The 13366-nt window shown below is 48.7% G+C and overlaps 1 protein-coding gene across 1 annotated transcript; it reads right to left on the bottom strand.

Annotated features, from left to right (window-relative positions):
• Window positions 1–10874: 10874 nt before the first annotated feature.
• LOC121288540 (putative nuclease HARBI1) lies at window positions 10875–11705 on the bottom strand. Its single transcript, XM_041207122.1, has one exon. The coding sequence runs from the start codon at window positions 11703–11705 to the stop codon at window positions 10875–10877; it is 831 nt and encodes a 276-aa protein (XP_041063056.1).
• Between the last annotated feature and the right edge of the window lie 1661 nt (window positions 11706–13366).

Below are 13366 nucleotides of genomic sequence, written 5' to 3'. Positions count from 1 at the left end.
AATCATACGCTCATTTGTGTCACTTCCTTCATCATTTTTTACACCATGTAATTTCATGGGATTCAATGGTGTATCCGGTATATGCGAAGAAATCTCTTTTGATCTGAAGTAACTGGAAAATTTCTGTAATATAATCATCCAACACTGAGAGGATTCATATTGAAAAATACATAGCTTGTTCTTAATATTGCTAGATTCATGATTCTTGATATATTGATATCATGATTAATGTCTGTAATCATTTGTTTCAACAGTTTGAAAATATTTTCCTGATCTCCTGGCCAGTGGGTGATTGCGATTTAAACTGCCCACTTACTATTTTACTCTGGAGCCTTTGGACCTTCTGGTCTCAACTCCAGTTTGAAGCCAGTGATGAGCAAAGTCAGGAGGCTGAGTGGTGAAGCACAACTCAAGTAAAGCCACTCTCCCTTTGTCATCACCCTTAAGATCTGTTTTCAATTCATTGACTTCCAGAGTTTTTAAATGGACCTGTCACCCACAACACTGCTCAGCTTCCTCCTCCCCTCCCTGACAAAGCTCACACTCCCTCCCTGACAAAGCTCACACCCCCACACTCCCCAACAATGCTCACAACCCTCCTGGCCCACATCTCCTCCCCCTCAGCCCCCTCACCCAGAACAAGGCTCACTCCCCCTTCACTGCTCAGTAACACTTACCCCAAGCCAATGCTCACCCTGGTCCTGACAATGCTACCACCGCCACTCAACCCCACTCTCCAACAATGCTGAACATCCCCTCAACATCCCCCCCAAAATACAGAGTAAATTGGACCAATATTCTCTGGAGTTTAGAAGAAGGAGAGGCGATCTCATTGAAACAAATACAAGATTCTGAAAGGACTTGATAGGGTGGACGCTGAGAGATTGTTTCCAGTACTCAGGGAATCTAAAACACAGGGTCACAGTCTCAGGATAAGTGGCTGATTACTTAGGACTGAGGTTAAAGGAAATTTCTTCACTTAAAGGATCTTTGGAACTCTCAATGCCAGATGGTTGTGGATGCTCCATCATTGAATACATTTAAGGCTAGGAGAGACAGATATTGGTCTCTCACAGGGAATCAAGAGATATGGGGGACAGGTGGGAAAATGGAGTTGAAGACCAAGATAAGCCATGATCGTACCGAATGGTGGAGCATATCGGCCATATGGCCCACTCCTATTTCTTGTGTTCTTGTGTCCACCCGGTTCCCGACAATGCTCATCCCCTTCCAACAATATCCATCCAATCTCCCAACAATGCTCATCCTCCTCCCAGCTCACCGTCCCCGCACCACCCCCGCCCCCCCCCACCCCACACTCTGAACAAAGTTCATCCTCTTTCTTTCCCAAAAACTCTGGTTCACCTGACCTTGGCCCGGACAGGAGCCAGTGCCTCTGGAAGGTGAGTTGGAAGATAGTGTGCAGGAGGCAGAGCAAGCACTGTCTAGAAGGGGGATGAATATTGTCGGAAGGTGAGGTGAGCATTGTCAGTAGGGGGTGAGCATTGTCAGGAGAGGGTGAATATTGTCGGGAGGGGGTGAGCATTGTCGGGGAGGGTAAGCACTGCTGGAGGGGTGAGCATTGTCAGGAGTGGGTGAATATTGTCAGGAGGGGGTGAGCACTGTTGATGGGGGTGAGCATTGTTGGAGGGGTTGAATATTGTCAGGAGAGGCTGAGCTCTATTGGGGGGTGAGCATTATCAGCAGGGGGTGAATATTGTTGGGAGGAGATGAGCACTGTTGATATGGGGGTGAGAATTGTCGGGAGGAGGGTGAAGATTGTTGGGTTAGGGGTGAGCATTTTCAGGAGGTGGGATATCGTCGTTGGTCGGGGGGGAGCGACTACATTTTTGGGAAGGGGGAAACATTTTTGGGAGGGGCATGAACATTGTTGGGGCAGGTGAGCACTGTCAGGAGGAGGGTGAGCATTACTGGGACAGAGGGGTGAGCATTGTCTGGGGTGAGGGGAGTGGTGAGCATAGTCATGGAGGGTGCTGAGCTGTGCTGGGGTTGTATGGTTCTGGAGGCTTTGACACTTCAGCTGATTTACTTTGAGCTGTGCTCCTGAGCATGTTTCACATCTGTTAGGAAAAGCTCTAAGTAAATGTGTGAAAGTCTCTGTGGAAATGGTCATCTCATCCCACTGACGTATGGAATCATACAGCAGTCCAGACAGGGTAAAACCAGCAATTGGAAGTTTAAACTTCTGCATAAGTACCCAACATGTGTGTGTGTCAGGACTTCCTCAGAGTCACAATGAGGTGCGTCAGCTACTTGAGTTGAGTTATTCACCACTCCCCATATTGAAAGATTCAGGCCATTTTTAAAAAAAATTTCAGTATCTCTTACCACTTCCCATCATTTGCTCTTGTGATTACAGGAGAACATACTTGAAAACATGGATCACTGTTAATTCTTACAGTATGAAAAAATGAACTTTACAAACACAATTTGATATAATCCGTTCATTGCATTTCAGCAAATCCAGTCAAATGCTGTCTTTGAGCAATGGGCATCCAGAGAAGAAAATACAATCACCCTATTTTCCAAGGAGTATATGTGTAACCTTCATTGATCCTCTTGATCCTGACCCTCTGTACAAATTGTTAAGAAATGCTGAAGATATTTACAGGCCCGTAGTCACAGCCATTATTCCAGATGATTCATTAAAGCATGACAAGTGTTATTGTGACTAAGATCCCCAGAAATGAGATAGTTTCTTCAAAACACAGGATTCCAACTTTGTTACCATATAGGATGCAACTCATTATTTTAAGGTCCATTGTCCCACTTCCTGGGCAGAATTTTACAAGCACCTGCTGGAAAGTTTGCAGGTGGGAGGAGTCTATAAAATTATCAGGGGAGCCTTCTTGCCACCTACTTGTCACCCCCGACCTGTAAGAAATTTTATGGTGGCACGTGAGATCTATGGCAGCCCGTTCACCATTGTCCCAATTGAGGCCACGAATGCCAGTGACCAGGGTCATTGCTGGCGGGGGGTAGGGGTAAATCCCAACAGGTTAGTCTGCTTGGGCCTCGGGTCGAAAAGTGGGAGAGGGAGGGGACACCTCCATCACTGGCCCCCTTTCTTAATTGGGGTCCCCCGACGTTCTGGCCTTTCCAGCATGACCCCAACCTCCCTCCCTCGCAGCCACCCTCCCCTCAGCTCTTGTTGGCACTACTGGGATTACAGAGCATCTGGCCAATCGGATTGGCTGGCAGCTCTCTGAGGCGGGACTTCCGGGTTAGGGGTGAATGTCCCATCTTCAACCAATAACCATATTAAATGGTTGTAGGGCTGCTGACTTCGGCAGAGATACATTCTCTGCCCACTTTTTTGGTGGATGGGCATCTGAAAAATCCTGTTCCCCATCTCAAAACTACATTTCCTATCTCGAATCACAATGTGGCCACAAATATACGGGGTGGCTTAAATTAGCAAAATCAAGACTGAGCATTATTATAATTCTGACACATTTCATAGAGCTTAAATATAGCACAAGTGCCAGGGAAGGCTGAGAGGTTTTTTTTGATTTATTAGTTATATTGCTTTATGATACATTTACGTAAATTTTGCCAAGAATTATTCTATCCACTGCTAATCACAGGAAGCTACAAGGATGTAATTGATGGAGCGTGAAGAAGTAAAAAGCCTGTTGAGAGAGCAGAATACTCAACTGTTCCTGCACAGAAAACAGACTGATTCAATACAACCAGTTTTGCTTCAAATGAAGGCTTGTGACAGCGCATTATGAGATAGCTAAAATGTTGTTTGCCCCCTTTTGCAGATTTAGACAGTGCTCCCCATTTTTTTTGTTTTCTTTCTTCTGGTTACCAAGCACATTCCTATTTTACTTTAAATGCTGCCCAAGTTCAAGTTATGGCTACATTGCTTGAAAATTAAGATATTGGAGAGGGTAACTAGGTTGCTAAGTCAAACTTTAAATAGAAAATGGCTTAACTGTTGTCAAGATATATTTATCAATGTGTTTGGTTTAGATAAGTGAATCTTGCTGACAAAAAAGACATGTTGTTGAAGCTTTTCATCTTGCACTCATCAGGATAGATTTGTAAGAATACCAATTGTAAAGGGAACAATAATTTACACAGCATGAGAAGGGGAATGAAGCAGGGAATGGCTGTCCCCAAGCTTTTGTTAAGTTGACAAAAGCTCGATGTATGGTCATGCTCTTTCTGTCTGCAAAGAAAGGGCTTATACAGCTTCTAGCATGCATAAGCGAGTCACACGCCAAGTCCAACGGATCAACTGATAATCTAAAATTAGTTATCAGTGTCATTCTTAGCACAATCAGGATTGTTTAGCAAGTGTTGTACAATCACAGGATCATATTTTAATGTTGGACACTATGTTCTGAGTTTTGCAAGTATGGGCTGGTTGGATACAGTCAGTACTTTGCCTGTTGCGAACAGCGGAAGGGACATTGTGTTTGACACGCACATGTCTTATATTCTTTGGGACTTTGGCATTAATGAAGTAAAGGGCGGAATTTTCCGAGCACGATGGTGGCAGGCATGATAGGTGGTGTGCATGGAAAATATGGCGGGACCCACTTCACAGTGGCGTGAAGGCAAGTCGCAATCTTCTGCTCAGCCCGCCAACAGCGGGCCACATTTCCTGCCATTGGTCGGTGGGGAGCTTACTGTAATACATTAGCATATAATTAAAAGGCCATCCCACTAGGTTCTTGGAACCCCATCGCATGCAGACGTTTTTCACTACAGCACGCAGGTGATATGCACTTGGCAACTTTCACTTTGAGCGAACTGAGGTGAGTGAGCAGCAGCGTTCTCCGCAGCTTGCCTGTTGTTTATAGGCATCAGGGTGCCAGGTGGGCATGGAAAACTAATGCCTGGCCTTAAAGGCAACTGCTGAGGGTGGGGGATGGGGGATGGGGGGTGTCTGGGGGCAAGTGCTGGCCAGACTTGGAGGCAACTGTGGGTGAGGGTTGGGGGGTGGTCAAGTGCGACCCTGGCGCAGCATCCCAGGCACAGGCGATCGAGGTGGGGGTCAGGGTAAGCAAGGGAAGTGGCCAAGCATTAAGGACACCTGTATAAACTGACCATGACTCTGCAACTGAGACAGATCAGGCGCAGCCACAGTGACATGATTGGGGTCAGGCTCCTAGCCTGCCCGCTCATGGAAGCAACGTGGAGGCATCAAAGGGCCACCAAGCGCTACACACCTTACCCCACTCCCACCCACACCCCCCTCCCCCCCCGACTTCCCCGGCACAGACTTTAAGTCCACCATCACTTTATTGGACCATGCAGCAGTTGGACTGCACACATTGTACAATCTCCTCACCAATGTTGGCCATGCAGCAGTCACTGCTGGAGGCGCTCACAGCCCCTTGCAATCTCAGTGTCCCCCATGTCACAGGTTGACAGGGCAGCCATGCAGCGCACTGAGGGGTATCCAGCACTCTCTGGGAAGTATTAAGGAGCAGTCACACAGAGCTAGGAAAGGTGCTAAGTACAGCCATGATAACCACATCTCTCTCTCTCATGCTGCAGGAGGACCACGTCAGGATCATGGATCGCGGTGCCCTAGCTGCATGCCTGATGGCCGACAGATCCCATAGAAGACGGAGGAGAGAGTGACTGAGGCACCTGGCTGCACAAAGGCAGGAGCAGCAACCTCATGAAGAAGGAGCAGCAGGGGCTCCTGCACACACTGCCCAGGAGTGACAGCGAGCATAGTGACACCCAGGGTATATAGACACTGCCTGCCATTCCTGCAGGTGACAGAAAACCAGAGTCACCGAAGACTGCGTATGTCTAGGGACCTGGTGACTCACATCTGCCAAGGGGACATGGAGGGCATCCACTGCCAGTGGCTGTGAAAGTGACTGTGGTGCTCAATTTCTATGCCAGTGGCTCTTTTCGGGGCTCCACAGGTGACCTCTGTGGGATTTCACAATCCGCCACCCACAAATGCATCCATGAGGTCACGGATGACATCTTCTCCATGTCACACAGCTTTGGACAGCCAGGATGCAAGGGCCATTGGATTTGCCCTGATCTCGGGATCTCGGGTGAAATTGGCTGCACTCATATGGCGCTCAGGTCTCCATCGCTACACTCAGTGGACTTCACTAATCGCAAGATCTTCACTCATTGAACGTGCAACTGGTATGCGACCACCAGAAACTCATCCTGCAGGTATGCGCATTGTTTCCAGGGAGTGTCCACGACGCCTACATCCTGAGTCACTCACAGATCCTTGCAGTCTTCCAGGGACCACAGGGGCTGCAGAGTTGGCTCCTTGGGGACAAGAGCTACCTGCAGAGCCTGTGGCTGATGACACCCATGCAGCAGCCTCAGACTGCAGCAGAGCGACGCTATAATGAGGCTCATGCAGCAGCTCGCAACTTGGTGGAGCAGACCATTGGGATGCTGAAGACCCGGTGCCTGGACCAGTCTGGTGAAGACCTGCAATACAGTCCACAGAGGATGTCACGCATCGTTGTCACCTGCTGCGCCCTTTACAACCTGATGCTGCAACAGGGAGAGACGCTGGCTGAGGAGGAGATGGAGGAGCTGCGCGTCTCCTCCGATGGGGATGAGGATGAGGGAGTCCTCGGTGGTGATGATGACAGGCTGGGGTGCTTGCACTGGCTAGACAAGGCAGGTGCTCTCAGGAGGCCCTCATAACTGCCAGATTTGTGGAGGATAATGATGACATGCAGTGAGGTGTCCCCATAGATCTTCACATCACAGTTATGAACATTTGACTGTGAGAATGCTCCTGTCACGAGGACGCAGTGGAGGCCCTAATAGTCTCTTGATCACAGGAGGATGATGACAACATGCAGTGAGGACACTCCATAGATCTCCACATGACCTCTGAGAGTGTCTGACTCGTGTCTGGCCGAGGACAGCTCTCTTGCCTTCCATGATCAGGGCCATCTCAGAGACGCAGCCGTGAAACCTTAGATGCATCTGATGCTGTGTCCACCTTCAGCACCTCAGCCCTTCAGGAACTGGTGCACAACATCACTAGTGGCAGATGCTGGTGTGATGGGGGCCAACCCCATCTTAAAGATGCTGAGAGCACAGAGAGTATGAGAGAACTCAATGGCACTTGCCCACTACATTCTGGAAGCAATGACCAGCACCACTGAGGTGCAGGCATCAGTAATGTTTCCAGGGAGTGTGAGGCTGGACCATCACTGTGGTCTGAAGGCTGCACAGAGCACAGGGAAGAGGCCCCGGACAGAGCCACCTGCCTTTTATCTTGTGCAGAAAGGTTTCAAATGTGAGTGATCAGAACAATGCTCATCAGTACAAGAAAACACAGGCAGGGAGACATTCTTGAGAGTTTATTAACAATTGTGAACAGTGTGTACAAGTGATCAACATCGATGGCCAGGCTGTGCAACCACTTATACCTAACTTTCCTAACCTTGCCTTTACGTCTTGGTGCTCCCCTGACATCCACAGTGGAGGTGGATGCAGCCTGCTGACTGTGACACCCTGTCTGTGATGACATTGGTGGGCATCCTCTGGAGGGCTGAGACTCGGAGGGCCCCGGCCTGCTTTCAAGGCCCTGCTTTGTGGCAGTGGCACCCTCCTCGGCCTGTGAAACTAGACCTGCGGAGGTTACAGGAAGAGGGGAGTCAGATGGGCTGGTCACTCCCAGGGTCACCTGGGTGGATGGCCCTGGAGCATACACCTGCTGATTCTCCTCCCTAAAGGTGCCCGAGGGCCCTTGGCTGACTCTGTGAGCTGAAGGAATAGCTGGGGTGAGATCGAGCTGCCCAGTACCCCTCTCGCTCACACACTGTTGGAGGCCAACTATGGCATCAATGATGGAGTTAAGCCTGCTCAGTAGTGCAGGAGTGACATCCCGGACCAAGGTCTCCATGGCGGCTGCCATTCTGCCAGTATTGACGTTGGTACATTGCAATGCCTATGCTATCATCTCAGCCTGAAGACTGACGGACTCCTCCATCATGCCTTGCAATCAGAGGAGTACAGCAGACCTCCCTTCCTGTTGTTTCCTAGCTTGCGTTTGCAGCTCTAGCAACTGTGACATAACCTAGTCCAGAGGCTCATCATCTGACTCAAGCTCAGCAACATTCTGGCCTCCAGTAATGTTCCAAGTGCCGGGGACCTTGGAAGTCCCTGCCTACGCCTGCTGCTGTGGATCAGAAAGTGTGATGTGCTCACCAGATTGTGATCCTGAGGCTACTCTAAAGCTAGGTCCCACCGATGTGTGTGTCTCTGCGCTGGTGGAGGGTGAGTGATCCCACAGATGAGATGATACAGTAATGGATGTGTTAAAGAGTGAATGGTTATATCCCTTGCACTGGCAGTGAGCGAGGGCCCTGTGGATGTATGATGGGTTTGTGAGTGTGTGAGTTGGGAGTGATGAAAACAGTGACTTTCCCTGGCGGAACAGAGGGGATCATTCATCCTTTTGACGCACTGGGTGGCTGTCCTCCTCTACAGGGCGTTCGCGCTGACCACCGCTGCCATGACCTCCCGATCCATGTTGGTGACATTGCTACCCATCCTGCGGCCAGAGTGGGCGTAGAGCACATCCCAATGGGCCTCCACAGCATGCAGCAGTCGCTCGAGGGACCCTTCGTTGAAGCGGGGGGCTGCAGCCTTTTTGCATTTGCTGGCTATGACTCCCATGCAGCAATGCTGAGCTGGTGGCGAATAATGCTCTGCTGGCGGCTGCCTTTTAAAGATGGCAGCTGGTGTGATACAAAAGCAGGGTGGTGACGAACTGGCAAATGAGAGCCCACCCGCCATGGAAACAGCGTGTTTCCTGGAAATGCATAAGTAATGAGGGGGGCTCGGGAAGATACGGCATGAAAAGCCGCCATATTCATCGGCGGGTAGGACTCTATTTTACCTGCCTGCTACCACACACAGTGCAGTTCTGGGAAAATTCTGCCCAAAGGTTTTAGATTTTAGAATGAATGACTTATTTGTAACAGTGCATAGATAGATGGGATGATGGGGCATTTGTGAAGTCCTGATGGTAATTTTGAGGAAATCAATTGACACTGAAGAAGTTCAGAAGTACTGGAAACAAGTAAACATTTTTCCTTTACTGAAGCACAGGGAATTATCTAGTCTTAAAACTTTTAAGGTATTGTGTGTTAGAACTGCATGTATAAATATTTAACCATGCATGCATGCATATGGAGTAGGTGGAACATACTTTTTTAAGAGTGAGAGACCATTGATTTATTTTTTTTAATGCATTTAAAGTAGGGAAGTAATCACCATGTGATTTACATATCAAAACATTCAAAAGTCTTCTTTTCTCTATACACAAATCAATCTAATGTGTCAGATTATTAGCAATAAGTAAGGCAAGCAGAGCAAAAATTAGTTATTAATCAATATCCATGATGTTACCATCAGGAACTCAAGATTGAACGTAGCCTTCAGGAGCCATGAGGTCAGAGGGCAGGCAATTATTGATCCAGGGTGTGTGAAGTAATTCAGTTTCCATCCTGTTCATGTTTCTATATACCATGAATTTTAAAAGCTATCATTGATAGTTAAATTGCAAACATAACATTTTGGGAAACAGAGATGTTAGACCAAATTTTCAGGATGAAGGTAGGAATCAGAAGTTGGGTTTATTTAAGGTCAGAAATCCAACTCTTGTGGAAAACCAGTTAAAGTTCAGATTTTCATGGGGTTCAGCCCTTAATTGAAATGGGGCTGTAACTCCTAACTAGCATCAGAAAGAGATGGTCTGCAGGAATTAGCAGGAATAAATATATACTTAACTGCCCTTGAAACTTACATTGACCCTTCTGTTTGCCGGAGCTGCTCGGGGCCTGCATTGAAAGACTCCTCACAGGCCCCAGCAAAGTGCAACTCCAGCAGATTCAAGGAGGTCCCTTTTTTTACAGCACTTGCTGCGATAAATCAGCTAATTTTAAAGGACCAGTGAAATTGACAGGCTAAGGAGAAGGTTAGTGGATAGGATTTGGGTGTTCGGAAGGTAGGGAATCGGAGGGCAGGGGATGGGGGTGGTGTCAAAGGTCTGGTGGGGGGAGTGGTTGGAGGTACTTGTGGGTGGTCGGAGGCCCAGGGGTGGTTGGGGGGGTGGGGGACAGGGAGGCCGGAGGTCGGTGTGGGGGTGTCAGAGGTTGGGGGGTGTCGGAGGTCGGGTGGTGTGTGGATTGGAGAGGGTGTGGGGAGTCCCATGGGGTCAGTCTGGGTCTTTACAATAATTACCCAGAAGTTAGAAGAGGTTTTAGTTCTTCTAACTTTTTCTGAGTAAATATTGGTGTAACCTTGGCAGAATCAACTAAAGTTTGCGATTTAAACTGCATTTTCCAATGGTTCCCAGCATAGGTCAATTACCCAGAGGAAGTGTACACTTTGGGGCAATTGCCATGCGAACCCTTACCTGGGAACTTCCAAGAGGAATTTCCCAGTGCATCTTTGGGGTACCCCCCGCCCCAATATCTGACCCTTGGGAGCTCAGAGCTCACGGCCCATTGAAATGGGTTTCCCACTCACTTAGGGTCAATGGGAGTGGGAACGATGGTGGATCAGATGAAATGTGAGACTGATTTAGACTCCCCATGACAGCCAAAACTGAGGTTGCTGGTTGTTCTACATTAGAAATCTGCTGATTGTGCCAAAGCTTTCCACAGCACAGGAGGGAAGCGAGATGTCACAGGAGAGTTGGAGGGCATCTGGAGTAGGGTTGCCCCAAGCTTCATTGATGCTGATCGGGATATAATGCTGGAGGGCATGAAGAAGATGGGGGAGGTCCTCTTCCCAGAGTGTGGCAGGAGGAGACCTGTATTCAGCAGGGGCACCTCTCTGTTCAGTGTCATCTCCTACTACCTGCAATCCCTACTCATCTCTTACCTCCTGCTCCTCCCCAGATAAGGTTTCTCCTTGTCCTCAAGACCCACATCTCTCTGGAGGGCCATGTAATGGAGAGCAGAGTAAACAACCATATCGATCGAGACCCTTGCAAGAGGATATTGGAGGGCACTACCTGATCTGTCCAGGTACTGGAACCACATGATCAGGAGCCCAATGGACTGCTCAACGGCTGTCCTACTGAGCGAGTAGCATTGACTGTACAACTTCCATACTTCTGTTTGGGGCTCCTTTAAAGGGTGAGAAGCATTGTCTTCAGGGGACAACGCTTGTCCCCTAGGATCATTCCGTGTACTCTGGGTTGGAATGAAAATCTGAGGCAGCCTGGACTTCCGGAGGATGAAGGAATGTTGGCAGCTGTCAGGAAAGCAAGTGCACATATGGAGAAAGCCCTTTTGTGATTCCACATTGAGGGTGTGGAAGCCTTTCCTGTTGATGGGTCTAACTGGCTGGTTACTGGGTGCCTTGATGGCCACATGGGTGCAACTGATAATTCCCTGCCCCTGGAGGGATCCAGTGATGGTGGTGAAACCTAGTGCCCCCTGTCCCTCTGAAGCTGCATCTGTCATGAAATGAATGTACCATCCAGTTCGGGCAAAGAGGGCATCAGTGAACTGTGAGATGCAGTGATATGCAACATTGTGAGATGCCCTTGAGATGCCCTTAAGGTCTGCAGCTGATCCTTGTAAGGAGCCTGGAGCCAAGAGGTTCAAGGCCACAGTAATGTTGATGGCTACTGGCAGGGCATGACGACCAGTGCTGTGAGGTGTGAGGTCATTGGCAATGTGGGCACAGATCTCTGTGACCATTTGCCTAGAGATTCACAATTTGACACAGTACTGTGTTTCAGTCTCCTCCAGGTAGTTCCCTCTTCAGTGGTAGACCCTGTGTTGAGGGTTTAGCCTACTTTTCCTTTCTGCCCCTTTTTTCCTCTCCTGTGCCCTCCTGATGCCCAGGGTTCTGTCCTTCCTCTGTAGAGCATTGCCCCTCATTGCCACTGAGCCCAAAATCTGACAGTTATGCTCTTATTGCCTGCTGCAGCCCTTTTTCTGGGTATGTGGTCACCGAATTGCCCATGGCAGTCTTGCCCCTTGCTCTTTTACCTCAGCTGCAAAGTCAGGATAGTGGTGATGTCATTCAATACCCGAGCACTGAGTCCCAACTCTCTCGTGCTGCACCAAGGGCACCTCCTTTTAAAATGACCCCTTTACCCTGCAGACTCTCTTGTAGGGCGGGTGTAATGCCATGGGCCAGAGAGACTCCCTACTCTGCACCCACCTCCCTTCAGCAGATCTGCAACAGACACCTCCTGAAACATGTCCTCTCATGGAAAAATTCCATCCTTCAACTCTAACAAGCTCTTACTGAGCTTTTAAAGTGCTTTCATTGGCCTCAATACAGATGAGACCAGAAGCGCTGTCCTGCCTCCTCCTCACTCTGTGCTGGAAATGGTGTCCTGAAATTGATACATAGACCAATGCCAGTATTTTGCGGGCAACTCCCCAGCCTTCTGTTCCCATTTTAGGTGTCCCCAAAAATTAAGCCACAGTATGGTCTGTTGGTGAATGGGAAATTTAGTTTGTGGTGACTGGGATTGTTCTTAGATGAGTTCTTCACGGACAACCCAGGCAAAAAGGGACTATCTAGATCTCACTTCCTCCTCCCCTTCTGCTTCCTCCTCATGTTCCTGCTCCTCAGGTGCTCACTGTATAGCTGGTGGCAAGGGCCTTCCTGTCACGATGGGAAGGCTGTGCAGGCCACCAAGAGTTTTGACATCTACACAGCCAGGTACAGCAGGCTTCTCCTGAGCATTCCAGTCAACAGAAACATTGGGTTGGATTTTAATCTCAGCAGCAGGGGCTGAAAGAGGGGTGTGGATGTGGTCCTGCTTTGGCAGGCAGCAGGATCTGGGACCATAATTTGCTCACTGCAGCCAATTCAAGATGATGGTCTACCTCCAAGAACTGCCATCCCAATCCAAGGGCCGACAGCTCATCAGTGCCACCAATTGAGGTGGCCACAGATTGGAGGATGGGAGCACTGTAATGATTGTAAGTAAAACCTTTCATTCTGTTTTGGAAGTCATATGACTGTACAGACAAATCAGCCCTAAGCATGGGTAATCTCAAGGGTGGAGGTTTCTAGCCATGGACCTGGTTCAAGCATATAGCTTCATCAGGAGCTCTGTGAATAAAGTTTACTGTTTCTAACAAGGAATTTGTTCGGTACACCAAGTTTATTACAATTGGCGATGAGGATAAATAGTTCCGATATTGCACCTTGCCTCCTGAATATGAGTATATCGATTTTTAAGGGGAGAAAGAAAAGTATACTCACCAGTCATGCCACTCCTTGGCAGAATCGACCTGTATGACTCGTCCATGGAAGACTGGAGCCAGTACATAGAGCACATAGGTTTCTGTTTTGTGGTGAACGAAATAACAGCAGAGGAGAAGCAGAAAGCAATTCT

The sequence above is a fragment of the Carcharodon carcharias genome, chromosome 2 (assembly GCF_017639515.1).
Source record: "Carcharodon carcharias isolate sCarCar2 chromosome 2, sCarCar2.pri, whole genome shotgun sequence".
Classification (NCBI taxonomy): Eukaryota; Metazoa; Chordata; class Chondrichthyes; order Lamniformes; family Lamnidae; genus Carcharodon; species Carcharodon carcharias.
This window is presented reverse-complemented; position numbering and strand designations above follow the sequence as displayed.